At 43.9% G+C, this 21,733-nt stretch overlaps 2 protein-coding genes across 3 annotated transcripts in view; both read left to right on the top strand.

Annotated features, from left to right (window-relative positions):
* Positions 1 to 12,773, top strand: part of hivep1 (HIVEP zinc finger 1) — a 34,648-nt gene extending 21,875 nt beyond the window's left edge. For both annotated transcript variants that reach the window (XM_084563563.1, XM_084563564.1), the window contains 6 exons: positions 2,066 to 7,812; positions 7,903 to 8,036; positions 8,145 to 8,320; positions 9,484 to 9,585; positions 10,271 to 10,806; positions 11,050 to 12,773. In XM_084563563.1, the coding sequence (XP_084419689.1) occupies positions 2,066 to 7,812; positions 7,903 to 8,036; positions 8,145 to 8,320; positions 9,484 to 9,585; positions 10,271 to 10,806; positions 11,050 to 12,150 (7,796 nt within the window). In that variant the 3' untranslated portion in view covers positions 12,151 to 12,773. The remainder of the gene's footprint in view (positions 1 to 2,065; positions 7,813 to 7,902; positions 8,037 to 8,144; positions 8,321 to 9,483; positions 9,586 to 10,270; positions 10,807 to 11,049) is intronic.
* Positions 12,774 to 17,004: 4,231 nt separating this feature from the next.
* edn1 (endothelin 1) lies at positions 17,005 to 20,550 on the top strand. The gene is made up of 5 exons (XM_084563891.1): positions 17,005 to 17,408; positions 17,655 to 17,805; positions 18,527 to 18,682; positions 18,913 to 19,011; positions 19,551 to 20,550. Exons 1-5 carry the CDS (start codon positions 17,348 to 17,350, stop codon positions 19,681 to 19,683), a joined length of 600 nt encoding a protein of 199 aa, XP_084420017.1. The 5' UTR covers positions 17,005 to 17,347; the 3' UTR covers positions 19,684 to 20,550.
* The last annotated feature ends 1,183 nt before the right edge of the window (positions 20,551 to 21,733 follow it).

Genomic DNA, 21,733 nt, shown 5'->3' with positions numbered 1-21,733 from the left:
TGCTGCGTGGTTGGTTTTAGACTCTAAAATAAATACGCAAAAACCAAAAATATATGAAAAAATAACACGGAAATAGAGCTAAACGAGAAAACAGACGTTATTTGATGCGTATAAAACCATTTTTTGTTGGTGAAGAAGAAGAAGTAGCTGACGTGACTTTGAAATAATATTCAGATGCAATATTAGAGTCTATGACACAAGGTGTATCTAATTTTAACTTTTTTGTTTTGGAGTACAGAATAAAAGGAAGGTTTTTGTTTGTTTTCTTTCTAATTTAAAAATTAAAATAACAGTAGTTTTTCAAGTTGACGTTTCTGTTTTTTAAAAGCAATCTTGAAATGTCAACAAAAAAAAAAAAAAAAAATGCACAGACTTTAAACGCACAAAGAACTGTTTTTGTTGTTTGGGCGAGTTGTTAAGTAACTACACTCAAATAGAAAAGCCAGTTTGTTTAAGCCGCGGCTGAGAATTAACCTGCAGAGCTTACCTCATCGCTGAAGCGTTGTGCTTTTAAATAAAACACACGGCTTATTTACAGGACGTGCGAGCTTTGATTGAATCATCTGCTGCAGAGGTGATTGGGTGGAGACCCTAAATAGAAAGAGTAGCTCAGGTACTGAAATCACGGGTTGATCCGCCCACCACTAGGAAGAAGTAAATGCTCACGAGGTGACGGCCTAAATAATTATATGGTCATACAGTTATGGGAAAATTATGGAGTGGAGGAAAAATATATCAGATTTACCCACTGGCTGACAAAATGTGCTGATTGGATAAATTTCATTTTTATCTAAAACTAGCCTCAGCAGCTTTTTTTTCTTACCAGAAGACGGAGCCAACAAATAATGTTTGTTTACTTTTTATGATGGAAAACTTGTGGTTAAGTCCCGGAATCCTGTAGTGGGGAGGAAGGACTAATGCTTTTCCCATGTCCGTCAGCAGCAGCTCAAATATGTTATTTTTAAAACGTCTTTCAGAATAGGTTGTTTTAAGAAGTCGTGTTAAGTTAAGTTGTGTGTGTTTTAAAGCCTCCCCGCTCGAATGTTTGCGCGGAGAGTGGATTAACTTATGTAAAGACGAGGCGTTCCTCAATCTAATTATGCCACGAAGGGCCTTGAAGGAACCCTGACCTCATCTTGGGAAACACCTACATAAGCCAGGAAACTATGACAGGGCACTGCTGAAACTTGCGCAACACGTCCTTTAAAAACACTCGTCTGAATCACTATTGCAGGGCACTAAATTACGGGACACCACAGTAAGGGTGCGCCCTTTTAAAAACAGTGCTCCTATTATAATAAGAATGCAGTTTTGCAAGCGTGCACTGTACATGGCTGTAAAGTTTTGTCAGTTAACATTTTCAAGAAAAACACTCCTCCATTAGTCACATGGCAAATAAGCGACAGGTAGGATGATGTGGCAAATTAGTGGTGTTGACTGATTAAACCTAAAGGAATTCAGCTTTAATGCAAGCTTATAGAAGTGTTGTATACTTATACTAAGTGAAATTTTCACTTTAGTTCGATGTAAAACAAATTATAATTACAACATACTTCATATGTAATAGTTTCAAATACTGTATTAATTCAAAAATCACCTTAGGTATAAAAAGAAGTACAAATTCACGTCTTATTTTTGTAGTTTTTGGAGAAAATATTCATAAAGCAACTTGTAAATGATAAGTACTATGTTAACCATAATAAATGAGGACTAAAAATAGATTATATACGTCTGAGATATATTAAAAATGTGGGTTATAAGGAAGTTTGTGCAGTGTGCTAAATTGTTGACTGAAATATGAATGAAATTTTAATATTTTGTTTAAATATGCGCTAAACAACTAAATGTCTAAAATGCTGCATTAGAATAAAGTGCACTGTCATGATAGCTGTAGCTTAAATTAAAACTAAACAAGGACATTTCAAGTGTTAAGCAGCAGAAACAGTATTTATTTTCTTGTTAGAGCCTCTCGTGCTCAGTCTGTATGGTGCTGGTAGAGTACAGTTGTAAAGACGTGGCGTTACTGTACCAACTGTGTTTCTTATTTCTGTGTCTTTCTCCTCAGGGATATCTGAAAGCAGTCGAAGTCGAAATGCAGATAACGTAAAAGGCCTCAAGAGGAAAAAGGTTGTCGCAGAGAATCAGCTCAAGAAAATCCCCAAGTCTCCAGTGAAGAAGCCCCTGCAACTGAAAACATCTGAAACCTCTCTCCACGGGTCATCTTCCCAGGAAACGACACCTTCCTGCTCCTCCTCTTCCAACAGTCCTTCCCACAACCCTGCCACATCGCCCAGTGGAAAAAGAGACGCACAATATGCCCAACCAGTCGCAGCGTCCCCTGAGAAGGGGTCATTTTCCGCGGATGCTGAAAGGTTGAAGCAGGAGAAAACGTCACTGGAGGCCGCAGATGGTGAGGAGCGCTCTTTGATTACCGCTGACGTGACTCCGCCCAAAGAGAGCAAGAGCCAGGACCCCAGCTTTGAGGGAGATCCCTACCACAGCAGCGCTCCACTGGATGTCCTACTTAAGGCCATGGAGCCTGACTTTAGTACTCTGGCTGAGAGGAAACACTCCTTGCAGGTCACAGCCGTTGCTAAACCAGCTGCAGCCCTTCATGCTCAAAGCAGTGGCGAAGTAACAATGCCGGCTGTCAACATCGGTCTCCAGACGCAACCGTCCCACATGCAGACCTACTACATTGACAAACAAGGCAACTTTATTGGCATTGCAGCACCACTACAGGGAAACGTGCAGACGTCCACACAGGGTAACTCTCCGCTTACTACAACACATTTTATGCCCATTGCTTCGAACCCAGAAAAGTCTAGCCTGCACATGAACTTTAATACTGGACCATCCACTATAACTCATGCCCCCGTTCCTTCCGGCTCCAATGCTTTGCCACAAAGCCAACCGCCAGTTGTGCACACATGCCAGTCCCTCTCTGCAAGTGTTCCCAGCACCATTCAGGTCCCAGTTACACCGGGCAGCAACCAGGTTCAGATGACCACTGTAGTGAACTTTAATACTGAACAGGTTTCCAAGGACCAAAAGCCTAAGAAGCCAGGAAAGTATGTTTGTGAGTACTGTAATCGGGCGTGCGCGAAACCCAGCGTGCTGCTCAAACACATCAGGTCTCACACAGGAGAGAGGCCATATCCCTGTGTTACTTGCGGCTTCTCATTTAAAACCAAGAGCAACCTGTACAAGCACAAGAAATCACATGCTCATGCTATAAAACTGGGTCTCATAGCACGCTCTGAGTCTGGAGGTGGATCGCTGTCTCAAGAATCCGACAAAGCTGCCGGGACTCATTCAGAGGCCGAGGAGAGCGGGGACAGCGACGAGGAAGGTAGCACTGCAGACTTGGACCCTGACTCATCACAGAGCAGCGTGACGGCTTTGTCTGAAACTAGTTTACAGGGTGCATGTACGACACAAGCAAGCCACGGAGAAGCAGACTCATCAGGTGTGTTTGACTCCATCAGATCATCCCCAGGTCAGAGGGCACATGAGCCTAAAGTGACAGCTGCTCTTCCAAAAGTTGTTGTGTACCCAGTTAACGTCTCCCCTCTGAGGGCGGACAGTCCAAGAGTTACAGGTGCAGCACCTGAGCAAGCTGCTGCACAACGGCAACGGGACTTCCAGACTGCAAATCTGAGGTCGAACATTACAGTCCTGTCGTCTCTGAAAGAGGTGGATGGTACAAATCCCTCACTAGACACCGTGAGTGAGGACGAAGACCAACAGTGCAAGTCTCCGCTGTTAGGTGGACACGCTCAGCTTCAGCGGCAACAAGCGACAGACTTTTCTCAGCAGCAACAGCCCAAGTGTCTACTTAGTCCCCGCAGCTTGGGAAGTACAGACTCTGGCTACTTCTCACGCTCCGAGAGTGCTGATCAGGCCATGAGTCCACCCAGTCCATTTGTAAAGATAACTCCACCAGTGGACATTGATATTGCCAAGAATCTTCCCAGTGTTCCTGCTGTCGTTGCCACAGTGATGCATGTAGCAACTGAGCAAAGGCCACGCGCCACAGAAGGCCAGATGCGGCCTCCACTAGAAGCCAGTGCACGGTCTTTGGAAGAACGGATTTCGAAGTTGATATCTGACAACGAGGCTGTAGTTGACAACAAGCAGCTGGACAGCGTGAAGCCGAGAAGGACCTCTCTGTCAAGGAGAGGTAGCATAGACTCTCCCAAATCGTACATATTCAAAGACTCTTTTCAGTTTGATCTCAAACCAATTGGAAGAAGGTCAAGTTCCAGCTCAGACATCCCCAAGTCCCCATTCACTCCCACGGACAAATCAAAGCCAGTATTTCTTCTCTCTGTACCCTCTCAGTACCCGCCAATGGACTGTTTGCCAATAACAAGGAGTAACTCTATGCCTACGACACCCGGACACTCTGCTCTTCCCCTTAATGTTCCTCCCCTACCCCACCCTTTGCGCATCTGTCAGTCATTTGATGACAAAATGAGTTCACTGAATGACGATGTATTTTCATCGGCCCCATCAACCCCAAATCCCGCAATACATTCTCGCACCTTAGTCCGACAAGTGGCCGTGGAGGACTTTTCCACGAGTGAGGGGCACTGTCTCCCAACTGTTCGCTCCATGGATGAGGGCTATCACGGTCACAGCAATTCTGCAGAACTGATGCAAAGAAGCAGATCATTTGAACACAGTCAGGACAGAAGCAGAAAGCCTCAGCAGAATAAAGGCACAATGTACGAGTGTGAAACCTGTCGCAACCGGTACAGAAAGTTAGAAAACTTTGAAACGCATAAGAAATTCTACTGCTCCGAGCTTCACGGTCCAAAAAACAAGCCTACGTCTGTTAAAGAAGCGGAACAAGATGTGTTTCATGTCAACGTACAACAGCCCATGGTTGCTAGATCGACCAGTGGTTCAGGAATGTTAGATCAACACAACAATCAGTCAATTAGGAAGAGAAGGAAAATGAAAAGTGTTGGCGATGAGGATGATCAGTCTCCGACGGATACCATTCCACCTTGCTCGGTCAGTTTTGAGCTACCAACAGGTATGACAAATCAGACGTTTACTCAGCCTGCTCTAATCGTAGACGTACAGCCCAAAAACAACCAGTCAAAGCTACCTCAGATTCAACTTGTAGCAAGAGGTGTCAGTGCCTCTGATTCTAGACTGTCACCAATACGGGAGACCCAGATCAGCATCTCTACTAAAGGAGAAATGCAAAGACAAGGCAGTGGTACATCAGTCATTAGACACACCAACTCTCTGAGCAAACCCAATTCCTTTGAGACAGAGTCTATCGACAGGGTCTCTCCTGTTGACAGTATGGAGAAGGATTCCCTTAACAAATCCAAAACAGATGTAACAGCAGGTGTCTCGGTTGACAGTTACCATGAAAAAATATCCCACCCCAAGAGTGCTGACTATGGGAAACAAAGGAAGGAGCAGAGCACTGATGGCACAGTGGCAGCAGCTATTGAGAGCTCTACTCCCGTCCATCAATCTCGCCTTGTTCGCCAAAACAACATCCAAGTCCCAGAGATTCTGGTCACAGAGGAGCCTGACAGAGAACATGAAACGCAGACTACTGAGCAAACGGATAAGCCTGCAGATCAGTTCAGCTGGCCTCAGAGAAGTGAGAGTTTGTCGAAGTTACCCGCCGAGAAACTCCCCCCTAAAAAGAAGAGGATCCGTCTGGCCCAAATGGATCACTCGTCAGGTGAATCCAGTTTTGAGTCCAGCCTCACGCGAAGCCTCAGCAGGGACAGTAGTCTGTCTCGTTGCTCCAGCATCTCAGCCTCTTTTGACAGAGATGAGCCATCTAGGTCAGAGAGTCCTTCTAGAGGGGAGTGTGTTGGCAAGATTCCTGAGCCTCAGTGTTTGCCAGCCGCCTTCAACACCCTTGGCGTGCCAGGAATGATGAGGCGTGCCGCATCTGAACAGATCACTTGTACTCAGCCCTCTGTGGAGATTTCATGTGACTACCGTAGCAAGTCCTTTGACTGCGGCAATGTATCTCCAAGTAGATCTCTGTCTCCTATTGGTCAGCCGAAGAGTGGACAACTCTCCCAAATTTCCCAGGTGCCACTCATTGAAAGGAGGCGGGGGCCATTAGTTCGGCAGATGTCTTTAAAGATAGGCCCAGAGAGTCAGCAACCTGTCAGAAAAGCTGTCCAACCTCTAGATAAACCTGTAATTGCAAATGTCAGCTCTTTTACACAGAATAGATCCCATCAGATTCACATTGCCAATAGGCGCGCTGTAGCTCAGCCTTTCATCCTGCAAGCTGGTGAAGCACCACTACAAAAGAATGAACAAATGGTGCAAAGCATTAATTTGGGTAGCCCGACTCAGCAGGCTCAAGTCCATGGCCTTCCGCACCCTTGGCATCAAACATCAAGGGTTCAAATTTGCCAAAAGTTACAAAAGCCACTCAACCAGATCTTAGTTTGTCGCGAGAATGTTAAAAACAAACCAGCTGAGTGTGAAGAAAAGAAAAGTTTTGTGCCCAAATACCAACTACAGTGTCCTGCTCTGAGACAAAGCCAAACATTTTCATTCTCCGGCACACAGGGAACTCAGATAGCCTTGCCAGTTTTAACAATACCCATTGCCAATCCAGTTTTGAACATTTCCAAATCATCAGATGCAATCCAAAATGTTTATGTTGCTCAACATAATCAGCAGAGCTCTGACATTAAGACACAAACTGTTGTTTTGTCAGGCGAACAAACAGGAGCTTTACCACTGCCACAGATCCTAATAACACACGAGCAAATGCACCTACCTCCCTCTATGTCCAGTAAAAATCTCTTGCCATCCGGTCACAGTGTAGAGGGTGACACTCATGCTGTACCAACTGCAAAGACAGACAGGACTCAAACAGTGAGCACTCATAATCATACTGGAGAACCTTCTCTTGGGTCTTTACATTGCACACAGAAGCTGGCGTCGGTAACTCTGTGCCCACAGCAGGAGCCAACGGCTTCAAGTAAACGTATGCTGTCCCCTGCCAACAGCCTGGACATCTACATGGAGAAGCACCAAAAGCGGGCTAAGGATGAGCATGGCGTGGCATGTCTAACCGATGGCAGATCGGTCAATTATCTTAATTCCAAGATGTCAGAGGTGACGCGACAACGAAAGCTAACACTTGTTAGGCAGGTTTGCACAACAGAACCAGTAGACAGTCCCATTGAAACTGAGGCTCCACCTCTGCCCCAGGTTAAGTCTGACGGGGAGAAGGACTCTGAGGCTACCGATGACGTTAAACCGATGTCACCCGACAGTACTGGGCTGGAAAAAGACACGAGAACAGTTATTCACGAGGAGACAGGTCCCGCCCAGAATACAACGCCTGGAAGCCAGGGCACCTCCATGCCAAACAACAACACTCTGAAGGCCCAAGAGAAAGCTGAGGAATCAAGGTGGACTCCTTCCAAATCCCCCATCAGGCCCTCAAGTTTCCACGGTGGTCAGGTGAAACTGACCACATCAGTGTCTGTGGTTAACACAAAAGACAGCCACCGCTTGTCTTTCCCCAGCCTGAAGACCGGCACCACTTTCACATGGTGTTTCCTGATGAAGAGGAAACCCCTTCATGTCCCACAGACTGACCTCAAGACTTCAGCGTATGCTTCCTGGACGGTCAACCCCAACAACCCTAACCCGCTGGGCTTGCCCACCAAGGTGGTCATGTCTCTGTTTGACTCCAAGCAGAGCTCCAAGAAAATACACTACACCTCAGCCATAAGAACCTGCGGGAAATCGGATATCTTGTCTTATTCAGGCAAGCTGAAAGAGGTCATGCCCAAGGTAAGAACTTTGAAAGGTCTTCTTGTTATATTGCTGCCTCGTTTGTTGAATGAGATCAATAAAGACATCCGTTACTACTTCTTCCTGCAGGTGCCAATAACCCAGAAGTCTGTATCAGTTGAAACCAGAAGTAAAGTGCAACCAGAGACTCAGGCCAGCAACGATTCGGACAAGGACTTGGCCTCTGCAAAGGAACCAAGACGGGTCAAAATATTTGACGGCGGGTAAGATTCAAACCAGTTAATAAACCGATCATTAATGTTTCACCAGGTTTTAAATGAGCACCTCCTTTTCAGTGCGTGTCCCTTAATGATTACACTGCAAACCCACAGATACAAATCTAACGAAGAGTATGTTTACGTACGTGGGCGTGGACGAGGTAAATACATCTGCGAGGAATGTGGGATTCGCTGCAAGAAGCCCAGCATGTTGCGCAAACACATCCGCACCCATTCTGATGTCCGGCCTTACCACTGTGTCCACTGCAACTTCTCCTTCAAGACCAAGGGTTAGTGTCAAAGCTTTAGTCATTTTAAATGTTATTCATCCTTGTAAAGACCCAGATCTATCTGATTACTCAAGTTGCAATGTTTCTTGCCTTGTCAATGCAACATACGTCATTGTAACTAACCCATCATGGATCACTTGAATTATCATATATCTACAAAAGGATTTGCACCCCTCAGAATTTTTGGACACAGACATGAGCCTCTCATTTAAGCAAAATAATTCTACTTTAGTCTCATCTGTCCACAAAACAGTTCCCTAATATTCTCCACATGATGCTGATCAGGTGAAATGATGGTTGTCACACCATGGTTGTTCAGTGTGTTCTCCGGATGGTGAATTCATGAACATTAACATTAATCAATGTGAGAGAGGCCTTCAAGCTACTTAGAAGTTACCCCTGGGTTCCTGTGGGACCTCTCAGACTATTACACATCTGTCCGACTGTGGATTTGTGGATTCCAAACACTTTAGAGATGGTTTTATAACATTTTCCAGCCTGATCATCAACAACGACTCTTTTTCTGAGCTCCTCAGAAAGCTCCTTTTGTCTGTGCCATCGTATATTTCCACAAACGTGAAAACCCCTGATTTTATTAAATAAAAACGTGGCACTGAACGACACCTGAGTCTTATTACTTTGATTGGAAACACTTCTGAACGGATGCACTCTAATTTGACCTTGAAATTAACTTGTAATCCTAGAGGTGCACTTAATTTTGCACCTGACAGATATGTTATATTGGCTCTTCTTGAAAAAACAACATATTTTTATGCAGGAAAAAGTTCTGAGTGGTGCAGATATTTTTTAAGTGGCACTATACATCTGCAGAGACTTATCTTAAAGCTAAAGACACTAAACCTATTTGAACTGAAAGAGTTAACGCGTCCTTTTGCAAGCTATGAAATTAAAGATGTTGTTTCACCATCTCTTAAACCAAGACAGTATGATTCACCGTTCTTTATCGAACTTGCCTACCCACGCGACACTGCAGAACAGTACTTGGTGTCAGCAACCCACGTTCATTTAAAAATGTCTTTATCAGTTACTCACCCTTTGCATACAGCTCGCCCAAAGACCGCACTCTTACATAAACTCCTTCTGCGCTTTTGTTCAAGCTCCGCCCACCCGTAAGACCTTGTTGCTTTTTTTGTTTTTTGCAGGGAATCTGACCAAGCACATGAAATCCAAGGCCCACAGCAAGAAGTGCATGGAGATGGGGGTGCCTGAGGGTCTCATTGAGGATCAGGATGCAGAGGACTCCGGTACAGTACTTCACTGCTCAAGCATAGCCCACAGGGAAATACAGTAGCATCACTGTGGGCACAGACGCCATAGTACATGATAAATATTTAACAATTTCTCTGTGGAATCTGGGGGTTATTCACATTAAATCACGACATATGTGACTTAATACTTGTTAATGCAGTCGTCTGTGGTTTAAAACAACAGGATTGCCCCTCTTTAAATAGTTTTTTTCCTGTTAATGGCATGAGATATAAAACACAAATTGTCCCTGCTTGTGCTCCGTTGCTATGTCGATCAATAGCTTTGCCACGGTCTAATTAGAAATTCTAAATGCAGCTTCTTCCTCTGTTAACTCAAAGCGCATGTGGGCGGCATGCACAGCGTTTAGAAAGAGGAAATTGCTGCGTCTAATTTTAGAAAAAAAAGAGAGAGAGAGAGAGAGAGAGGCTGCCTGAAAGCGTTCTATGGTCCAAGCTTCTGTGAGCATATTTATTTTTCCCTCTCTGCCTGTGATGGAGCTCAGGGGCATATGGTGGTCCAGGGTGTGAAACGCCGCCTGAGTAGGATTTCATGTGGTGGATTTTCTCACTTTGGGGGAATAACTCTAGATGATAATGGGAGATCTTTAATGACACATGCTACCAGAGCTGGGATGACTCATGTTTTCTGCAGCAAACCTCTCACACATTGTCTCGTCTGCAGGAGACCGCAGTCAAGTGAGCAGCGCTGACCGTCAGGATTCAGACGGGGACGACTCCGACGGCCCCGATGACGAGGAGAATGACGAGGAGGAAGAGGAGGACAGCCAGGCCGAGTCTGGACTGTCCACCAACCCCTCCGTCTCCGCTAGTCCGCAGCACATCCCTTCCAAAGAGGCCGAAGTCCCTCCTAGTGCTCTCCTAGCCCAGATGTCCATCAGCTCAGTGTCCCTCCCTCTGTCCCAACCTCCAGCTCCTGAATCGCACACGTCAGACACAGAATCCGTCCCCATGATGAGTCCTGTGTCCCTGAGCAAGCAGATATCCATCTCCGGGTCCATCTACAGCCCGATGCCCTTCCTTAACTCTCCTCCACCTGTAACCACCACCACCACCTCATCAGACTCCTACACCTCAGACACAGAGTCAGTGCACATGATGAGTCCAGTGTCACCATGCAGACAGATGTCCATCGACTACCCTGACTTTGATGTCCCCCCTAGTCCCCCAGTGCCAGGCAAAGGCTCCAAGCTAGGCCAGGTGAGACCCACGTATTCTCATTGTGTCTCTTTCCACCCTTCTTTGTCTGCATCCCATCTTTCCTGTCCACACCCTTACATTGAATCCTGCATGGGAGGATTTGAATTCCACAAAGTTCCTGTGAATTCTCTTACAAAAGGTGACTAGTCTCAGAGGCTTGCTGGATTGATCCGAACAGCATTTCATCTTAGCCTGTTGACATTTTTTAAATAAAGAAATAAGATGATTTCCTTCTTTTTACAGGACACTTCTACTCTTCCTGCTGTGGCGACCAGTGAATCAAGCATACCAGTGGACCGGAGCACGCAGACTTCCTCCTATGTTTCTCAAGTTCCAACGCACTTTCCCCTACAGGGAGTATCCCAAACAACAGAAACAGAGACCCACCTGTTCAGCCACCTGCCTCTGCACTCCCAGCAGCCTTCTCGCTCCTCCTACAGCATGGTCCCAGTTGGGGGGATCCAGCTGGTGCCTGCCGGCCTAGCAGCGTACTCCACCTTCGTACCGATCCAGGCGGGCCCTGTCCAGCTCACCATCCCGGCGGTGAGCGTCATTCACCGGAACACGAGCCCGTTACCGGCTCCCAACACTCCACCCCAGCCAGAGAGCTTGCAGACGCAGCCGCTTGTGGTCCAGGAACCAATCAGTAGTGTCGTTCCTTGTTTCCCTCTGGGTCAGGTCGCTGGCCTCCAGGCTCAAACAATACAGCAAGTGGGTCTGGAGACGCTTAACCTCATGGGTTTGACTAACACAGGCCTTGCATCCACACAGCTGCTTCCCCAGCAAGGCCTCACCCTGAATGCCACCCTCGGGCTGCAGGTTTTAGCTGCCAACCCCACCTCCCAAAGCAACACCGGCCCCCAGACACATGTCCCAGGCCTGCAAATAGTCAACATCGCCCTACCTGCACTCATCCCTTCTCTCAGCCCTCTGTCGGCTCTCAGTCCTCTCCCTGGGTCCTCTGAGAGGCAGGGGAGTCCGGAAGCTCCTGCGGGGGTACAGCCATCTCAAAATGAACACAGGCTTGGCTCTGCTTCACCATCTGCCCCTTTCAAGGTCAGCAGTTCTCCGGAGCTGACTTCGGGCAGCAGGCCGAGCCCCGGAGGTAGCAGCGGCGCAGAGCTCGCACAGACTGTGGAGAGAGAGGAAAGAGGTAAATCCCCACAGCAGCATCCATCACCAGCTCCACAGCGTCAAGCAGACAGTCCTAAACAGTCAACAGCTGAAGGAGCTAATGACCCTGCACCTCTAAGACCGCCGCCAGTGACCAGCTGGCAGAAAGTAACTGATGACTATAATGAGGCGTCCAGTGACGACGAAGACAGGCTGGTCATTGCCACCTGAAAACCCCCCCACGTGGAAAGCTCTTGTTCTCCTTTTTGTAATTTTTGTCACTTTGTAAGACTGAAAACACTTTTCAGGGGTTTGTCTCTTTGCAAATCACCTTTCAAAGCACAGATGCTGACATTCATATTGTACGTGCAATCATATGTTATAATTATAACGACGACCAATAATTTTATTTTTACTTTTTTCTCAGCTCCAGACGGTTTCTTTTTTTTCTTCTTGTTTTGTACATGTTGTATAGACGATTGTGCCTTTATGGAGTTTCTTGTTTAGGAACCTGTATATATATAATTCCTTATAAATTCAGTAGATGCTTGTGTTTATTTCAGAAAAAAAAAACAGAAGTAAAAAGAAGCATAACGATGGAGGATGATATCAGTTTTATTTTGGAGGATTTGTCATTCGTAAATTTATGGACTTATAAATGTTGTACTGGTATATGTACATTTCTATGGATTATGGGGCGATGTTTCTGTGTACAGATGTTGTGTTCAACTATTTATTATAATCCATCTAGTGCCCATTATGATTCATAAGTCCATAGGTATGTGCATTATGGTAGCTTTACATTGCTGTATCAATATTCTTAACTGTATCAGTAAAAATTTGTTTATAAACCTTTAAAATGTGTCCTTGCCTTTTATCATCACCATATATATTTAATTGATTACACCTTACAGCTACTAATCCTATGAACAAATGACGTTCACTGTAAAGTTGACGCTTCCTGTCCTTGACTTATATTGACTGATATTGACTGCCTTCTGATTGGTCTGCTTACCACCAATCAGAGGGTTCATAACCTTTGTTTTGTGCAGACTTCCCGTGTTACTGTTGCTACGTTAGACAAACTATATCAATGCAGGGGTCCACTCCCATAAGGGACATTTAAAACCTGTAATAATGGAGCCTAGAGGTATGTTGGTAGATGTTAGAAATAACAACAGGAAAGACTACTTGTCTTTTACCACCAGTTGGATAAAATATGACAGGATTAGACAGATTAACAGGTTTTCCAGTCAACATTATTCTCTGAAGAAAAGACTCTTTCATTGGCTGTTGTTTGTCTAACCTAGCAACAGTAACACGGGACAATCTGGAGGCCAACAAACGGTCAATTAGTCCTGAAGCGATCAGCTGATTAATTGATTGGTTTTAGCTTTTCGTTTTCCTGCTATCTGATAATACAACAAAACTATTTGACTTGTTGGTTAGGCGAAGAAAAGATGCTTTTTTACAATATACGAACTAAAGCAAAGACTTGTACTCCAGCCTTGTCATGTAATCACACACGCACACGAGCTGAGTGCAATATTTTTGAACAGTTTGCAAGACTCTCCAGCAAGTCAGACATATTAATATTTGATTGTTTTCAGCAGCAGCAGCAGCAGGACGAGGTCTGAACCATCAACATTCTCTGACACGCTCTGCAGAGCTTAAATACAGCTACAGTCAGTTCTGGTAAGACTTAACAGCTGGTTGTGGTTATAAGACTTTAGCGGCTTTACCATCACTAAGACTATTTTAAGTGGGCATGCTCGTCAGTATTGTTCTGCTTTCCACGCTCACGGCAGAACGAAGAGCTGGATTGTGTTAAAATGACTGAATAAACAATAAAAACGAGTCGATCTCCTTCAACGTGCCACCTCCTGTAAACGAGGGAGAGTCAATCCCCCGGTGATAAAAGTTCCTTAAATATCATTGTTTGCAGATTAAATGAGTGGCACTTGATAACATAATTAAATCCATTTTATTTTACAAGAAGAGTCGCAGTAAAGAGCTCTCAGAGGTCCTGGACCAAACACAGCAATCTGGCCTCAACGAGGGAAACATCCCTCTCATCTTAAGAGGTTTTCAGTGATAACCTCCTCGTTCCACCCCATTCAGCGGTGACTCATCCATCTACAGTAGAAGCACCAACATCCTACCCCCTCCTCCCCGGGGGTGGATGGAAACCTGTGGCTGAAGCTATAACGAAGCAAACAGAGACCCCTGGAGGTCAACTCCTGCCAGTGCGAGGGAAATAAACGCTGAACAAAAGCTTCTTTCTCAAATCTTACACATTATTATCACCTCAGCATCACAGCAGCTGCAACGACCAAACACGAGCACCAACATTTTAACCAAATCTACCTCTAATGTGGCTCTGCTGAATTGTTTCTGTCCTGGATGAGATGTTTTCCCCCACCCTGACTAGTGGAAACTCTTTTAACACCAGCTTCTGATTAGACGCCTCAGAGCCACAGCGAGTCAGGACCCTTTACCTAAGACTTTTCCACTTTGAGCATGCACACACACACACACACACACACACACACACACAAACAAGGTCGATTTTTCCACCGGTGCCTACAGCAGTGTGTCTGCAAATGTGATTTAGGGAAATGAAGTGCCGCTCGGTTTCCACAGTTTGTTACGACTGGCGGTGGAGGGAAACCATTAGAATAAAAGGAACTTTGGAGAGTGTTGGTACTTTCAGTAACTAGTATCACTTCATCAATTTATAGTGTGGAACACAAGGTACAAGGCTATACACATGGATTAACATTTACACACACACACACAGATATATATAGAAATAACCAAAAACTGATTAACTTTTTTATTTTTAACTTTAATCACATTTATAATATAATAATATATATAATTTATATATAATAATGCATAATATAATTTGGCTTTTTTTAAAAAAACTAAGTGAAAACAGATTTATTCAAAGTAATGTCAATAAATTAAAAATCTAAATGCTAAATAAGTATTCACACCCCTAAAGTTACTATTTACTTGATGGAGCTTTGGCCGCAATCACAATCACTTATTTCACATAATATATTTTTAATTTATCGACATGCACTAGGATTTATTTTTTACTCATAGCTCACTTATAAACTCCCAAAGCCCAACAGAGATGATTTAATCTGCAGCAGGAACCAATGGGGCGACACAGATAAAGATGTTTGCACTGGTTAAATAATATTAGGTGTTCTGTTTTGACTTCAGACCTTTAATACTAAATAAATATGGGTAATCAGGTGCATTATATTTTGATTTCTTTTCCATAGCTCAGATCATACAAAGGGGAAAATTCCCTACGATCAGACAACTTCCTTATCTGCAGCAGAGCAACTTACGTCCAGAGTGGACTAACAAAGGCTCAAAGTAAAATACGTGAAAAGATCACTGCTTTGGTCACTAATCACTAATTTGGCCAGTGGTACGCAAGTGAGATCAAGACACTCTGGGGAAATCTCAGCTTCATGAAGGTTATGGTATTCAATTATATGGTGTTGTTCCTATTATTTTGGCAACCATATTGTGATCAATGTCCTGTGCTGAATAATCACAAACTACATCCTTCAAAATGATCATACAGTTGAATCACGACCTTTTTTTCATTACTTTAACATAAATTAAACATTATAACAGTCATGAAGGAGGATTTAGTGCAGGACTGATATATTATAATGCATGTCTAGGTCTAAGTCTAACTAGTGTACCTAATGAAGTGGCTAGCAGGTGTATTTTCAGTTAAAAGTCAAGCTAATGTAAACATATTTAAATATATAAACTATATTAACATTTTGGCGCACTAGCTAGCAGCAAAGCTATCGATTTTTGAACAGATAAAGACGTTTGCACTGGTTAGGTGTACTGTTGTTAGTTCAGCCCATTAATACTAAATAGATCCGTGTAATCAGGTGCATTAAACTTTGCTCTCTCTTCCATAGCTCGGATCATGCAAAGGGGAAAATCCCCTTTGGTCAGGCAACTTCCTTGTCTGCAGCATTAGCAACTTACATCCAGAGAGGACTAACAACGCAAGGTTCAAAGTGAAAAGATCGCTGCTTTGGTCACTAATGAATTTGGCCAGTGGTACGCAAGTGAGAGCAGCACACTCTGGGGCAGTAGGTCAGACAGAAGATGCAATCAAAATCACTGTAGTGCGCTGTATAATGGAAGAAACTATACTTAATTAGTGCAAAATTTGAAATAAAAGGCATGTGAGGGAGACTTTTATACGAAACAGAAGTGTAGCACGTACATATATAAGTATTGTTACTTGACCTAATATACAGTATAGTTGGGTAGAGTATTTATTGTTGAAACCTATTCCAGTGAAATTGGATAGGTGAGAGTATTGTTATTAACTAAAATGTTAAACTTATTGGCGATGAAGACCTGGCCAAGATACTATCATAAAAAAACACTTTACTATATACTGAAAAGAAATATAATAATTTGATTAAAATAACAAATAATTTATTTATATGCAACAGAACTCTAACTTGTCACTTTATTAAGTACACCTGTGAAAACATTCTGCACCAAATCTCAGCTTTGTGAAGGTTAGGCATTAGTTTAAAACAACCGAGGGAGCTGGTGATTCAACTGTGTTTTCGTTTTGTTGTACTATTGCATATTGTACCGACACGTTTCTATTATTTTGACATCCCCGTCTTAGACATGTTTGTTTTATTTATCCTCGCCCACTGACTGTGTTTAATTAAATCCAATTCATCACCTTTCTGACACTGTTTCAACATAAACCGAACATTATATCAGTCATCAGGGGGATTTAGTGCGGGGTTTTTATATTAGAATGCACTGATTTTACATTAATGTACCTAATGAAGTGGAAAGTGAGTATATTCCTACACATCTGCTTTGAATTTGAACTTTATTTCAAATAAATAAATACATTTTCATTATCGTTAGCCGTGAATCCTGTCGCTTGACTGCCACCTGCTGTCTAATCAGTGCAACAGCACATCAGTGTGGCGCACAGGTCGCATCCACTCAGCCGGCGTCTCCCCCTCCATCCCCTAAACTCTGAACTAGTGGCATCTCAAAGTCCTCAGCTTGGGCTGCACGGCTCCTTATCAGGGGCCAGCCGCTGACAAACATCATTGTCTGGGTACAAGCCAGAGAACAAAACTGCACGGCGCTGCAGGAGGAGGAGGAGGAGGAGGGGAGCTGGGAAGCGCTCGTATAAAGTCAAAGAGCTGCACATGTGGGACCGCACTGACAAGAGAGACAGCAGCCGGACGCCTCTGCGGAATCTCTGAGGACGCTCGCTTAAACTTTCTGCCAAGGACATATATTTTTATTTTTTTGCTTTCTCGTTTGTTTCACTTCTGAAGGATTATTAATTTTTTTTAAAGCACTATTTTGTTTTTACAAGAACCTGCAAGAAATGGATTTATACATTTTGATTTCCGTGTTATCAGTGATGTACTCCTGGATTGTCTGCACAGGTAACTTTTGCGTGACAATAAGGGGAACTAATTATACCCTTTTGATCTAAGCATAAACAATAAATCTGGGCTATCAACAAGTAAAATTAAAAGATTATATAAGTAATGAGAGGTGAAAGTTGAATTATATAAAAAACAAAGACGTGCAGCTTTAGTGCGATTGTGCAGATTAGACCTCACTTGACATATAATCTCAGTTTAATTGCTTGTAGATGGTGTTTTTTGATAACGATGATTTAATTACAGCTCTTTCGGCGCCTGCTGCAGAGACGACCTCTACCTCCCCCGTCACCCAGGGGCGCCATGTGCGGACAAAACGCTGCTCCTGCGCAACCTTCCTAGACAAGGAGTGCGTCTACTTCTGCCACCTGGACATCATCTGGGTCAACACACCTGAGTAAGACATCGCTGTTCTCCCGCTACAGAGCTGCATTGTACTACACGCTCCATCGGGCACACCAGTGAAAATGAATGCGTTCTAATAAAACAGTCATGCATTAAATCTCAGCTGGTATTCAGAGTTTAAAGCTTAAAAGCTATTCAACTGTATTGTGCTGCACCGTCATTTGTTCTTATTTTTTTTGGCAACCCTATTGTGACCAATTAATTCTTAAAAACATACTTCAAAATGATGACACAGTTGAATTACGGCCATTTTTCTCCATTGTTTCGACATAAACTGAACATTATAACAGTCATGAAGGAGGATTTAATGCAAGACTGATATATTATAATGCATTCATTTTCATTAAGTCTAATTAGTGTGCCTAATGAAGTGGCTAGTAGGTGTATTTTCAGTCAAAAGTCAAGCCAATGTAAAAATATTTAAATATATAAACAATATTAAGTTTGAGGAACTAGCTAGCAGCAAAGCTAAGCTATCGATTTTTGAATATACGTGAACTTTTTGAAGTTTTTAGTCTATAATTACATGTAAAGAAATGAGGGTTTACCTACGTTATATGTATTATATAGTTTGCTTTATCTTATAAAAGCGTAACGAACTAGTTTAAGCTATTTTTTTATTGTTATAAATATTAGTATGACGTTTTTAAATCAACTTCCGGGTTCGGACGTTAATTTCAGTTGTTTAATTCGAACCCTGTCGCTCTGTCCAGGCGCGTGGTCTCCTACGGACTGGGCAACGCTCCGAGGAAGAGGCGCGCGGCCGCGGACTCCATGGCAACCAGCGGCGGACCCGGACCCCGCTGCAAGTGCCTCCGCGAGAGCGACAACACATGCGGCGACTTCTGCCGCCTGGAAACCCGGCTCAGGTGAGCAATTAGCAACCTTTAACGCTGCTCCACAACACCCGGTGAACACGCAGTAGCAACAACAAGCCAAATTATATTTACCGAGAGCGATACTAGACTCAGGCTGTCATTTGTGTTGCAAACTACTTGCGGGGACATGTTTAGTAGTTTCTGAAATAGCCTCTCTCTGTAATAGTGCGTCTAAAAATGACACATCGTGTGATTGTGTTGTCCCGCTCTCTGTCTCTCAGGTATGAGACATCCGCAGACACGGTGATCCGCTCCCCCGAGGGCTGTACTGGGGCCCAGTGCAAACACAAGCTGGCAGCCGACACGGGCGGGATTAAGAGGTAAGACAACCCGCTCCTACAGGAGGAGGCTCCCTAACCTGAGAGTGTATTATGCAAAAAAATAAATAAATGCACAAGTCCATTCACGGCCTCACGCAACACCGAGGTTATGTGCAGGGCAAAATATCTCTGTGATGTTTGCATGACCAACACCCTGTGGGAGACAAATCCAGACACTTTTATCCCTTTGACAGGCAGACATTCCACAATTAACCCTAAAGCGATGAATTTTCTAGTAGTTATGACACCTTATGACTGCAATAAAACCTCAAAAGTGAGGTGCATAACTTAATTTTACTAAAATAGGAGTTTTAATAGAGTTTCTTTGGGCTAAAAGTTGGTGAGGCTACAGGTCTAAAGCAGAAGAGTCAAACATATGTCCAAAGGGTCTAATCTGGCCTGCCGCATGAATTTTTAAAGTCCTAAAATCACATAGCTGCTGGTCCATCCAGCTTGAAATCAAACTGGGCTGTATTGGACCCCTGGTCTAGAAAGATTGATGGTTCAGATTTCTGATTACTCTCCGTCTTTGTGCGCAGGACGAAGAACAATAATCGGGTGTCGCCTCAGATGCTCAGGGCCGCACGGAAAACCCGCCTGCTGCTGGAGAAGTGGAGGGTGAGACGGCACCACAGGGCGAGAGCGTGGGAGGGCGAGAGCACGGCCTCCTAAGAGAGAAGACAGATCTTACCTCCACGCCTCGTCACACCGAGAGGGACGGGCTTTCATAATCCTTCTCTAAAAAAAAAAGCCAGCGGGGACGTCAGGATGGCACCAGGAGAGCCCACGCGAGGCCGGCGGGCGAACTTTTTCTCCGTGCTGGCTTCACCGCCGCAGCATTTACAACTCGACTGGGTTGCACTTCTTTACGCGGGGCAAACGGGGTCGGACGCAGGAGTACAGGTGAAAGGAGATAAGCTGAGAAGAGGACTTAATCTGGAAAAAATAAACAGATCACAGTCAAACTCTTTTGGACTCAATATACAGTAGCATTTCAATAAACCTGGAGGATGTCATATAAATCCTTCTGTTACAGAAAATGTAACCATGGGCGAGGCTGTTCTATTAGTTATATTTCAAAATGCCATTATTTTCCATTGAAGTCAAACAGATCATGTAACACATCATTTTTTTTTTTCTGACTGAAACTATTTACTGCATTTACACAACAGGTTGTCTCCTGTATGTCAGCTGCTGGGAGTTCTTCACACTCATGCCACCACAGATGTCTTTGCATTTATCCTAATTTATGTCTATGTTGTTGCCTATTTATTTATTCTTTGTACATGGTGTAATTTGATGGCCATATTGGTCCGTCGTCTGTTTGGTTTCATTTCCGTGAAATGGTATGTCACTACAGGGTTTGCCGAATTCTGGCCAAACTTATAAATAAATTTTTACACTTATTTAAAAGGAAACGGATCGACTCTTTCATTTTTATTGTCATTTTATTGTCTTCAATCAACTTAAATGGGAGAAAAGAGGTGAAAACTGTGTTCAAAAGCAATCTGAGTTCAGATTTAAGTCAATTAAACAAAAAGCAAAAGTGAAAGGCGAACACGTGAGACGGTGTGGGAGACGTGGATGAAGAGACGGCTCACATGTGATAACGAGAGAGTGTTGATGTGGAAGACAACCAGGCAATCAAATCTAGTTCACCCTGCCCTTTCATCTCTGAGCCAAACCAGAGCACACGCATCAATTTCTACATCAGCTGAAAGTAGATTTAAGGTTTCTTTCGGCAGCTTGGATTTCAAAGACGCATGCAAGCAGGTTTGTTTGTTTTCAACCCCGTCATGATATTCTTTAAAACCACTTATAGACATCCGTGCCATTCCAGCTTGAGCTTTTTCAAGCTGTGCTGACGTGTGACTCAGTGAAATTCAACGTGAGTCACTCCCATGTTATTCTCTTAACAACCTGACACGGTCCTTACCTGCAATAATCGTCAAGAGATGAGCGGAGAGGCCACTATGCACAGCTGCTGTCCTTTAAACACCGTCTACTCCTCCTCCTCCTCCTCCTCCTCCTCCTTGAGGAGTCTCGCATCTGCCCTTCTCTTCAAGCTTTTGGCACTTCCGTGGATATCTTTACTTTCATCTCGGCTCATGAATCAACTTCATTTCATTTCAGTAAATCACTCATCTGGCTTATATCGTGCTGTGAGATGAAAAACCAGAAGCAGAGATGTCAACTTAACAGGAACCACCAAATTAAATGAGCAACATACAGACAGTTTTCTTACCACATACATCAGCATCTAATCAACCTTTTCTTCCAATAAGCTCTTCTTAATCCTGGACGCAGCAAAGGAAAATCAGAAATGAGGAAAAATAGATATATATGTAGAAGAATAAATTCTTTTAGGTACAATGGTTATGGGGGTTAAATACGGGCAGAGCAGCCTCCGATGTGTCCCTCCTATATAATGAATGTCATACAAGTTTTTCTTGGGTTCAGTTCAAACAGTAGCATGCCTAAATCTCGCCGCCATCAATCATCAGGGAGCTGCTTAAACTGGCAGCAGAAAACAATCCAGCGCACGTCTTATCTATCCAGCCCATTTAGCAAACAAATCCACGGAGGACTCTGGGCCTCGGGCGCATTGTAAGAATCGTTACTGCGTCCTCCGGCGTGGAAGAGACAAATCATAATAATACTCACGTTTTCCCACACGGACACGACAGCTCGTGTGCAAAACAAATTTAAACGTGTCTGCTGC

Source organism: Chelon labrosus (assembly GCF_963514085.1).
Source record: "Chelon labrosus genome assembly, chromosome: 16".
NCBI classification, from domain to species: Eukaryota; Metazoa; Chordata; class Actinopteri; order Mugiliformes; family Mugilidae; genus Chelon; species Chelon labrosus.
Note: the sequence above shows the minus strand (reverse complement) of the source record. Positions and strands in the feature narration are given on the sequence as shown.

What these genes read in the sequence shown, in the direction of transcription:
- edn1 (XM_084563891.1), top strand. Translation starts at nt 17,348, where the DNA reads ATGGATTTATACATTTTGATTTCCGTGTTATCAGTGATGTACTCCTGG. An exon ending in ATCTGGGTCAACACACCTGA is followed by an intron (nt 17,806 to 18,526) that starts GTAAGACATCGC and finishes CGCTCTGTCCAG; the next exon opens with GCGCGTGGTCTCCTACGGAC. An exon ending in CGCCTGGAAACCCGGCTCAG is followed by an intron (nt 18,683 to 18,912) that starts GTGAGCAATTAG and finishes TCTGTCTCTCAG; the next exon opens with GTATGAGACATCCGCAGACA.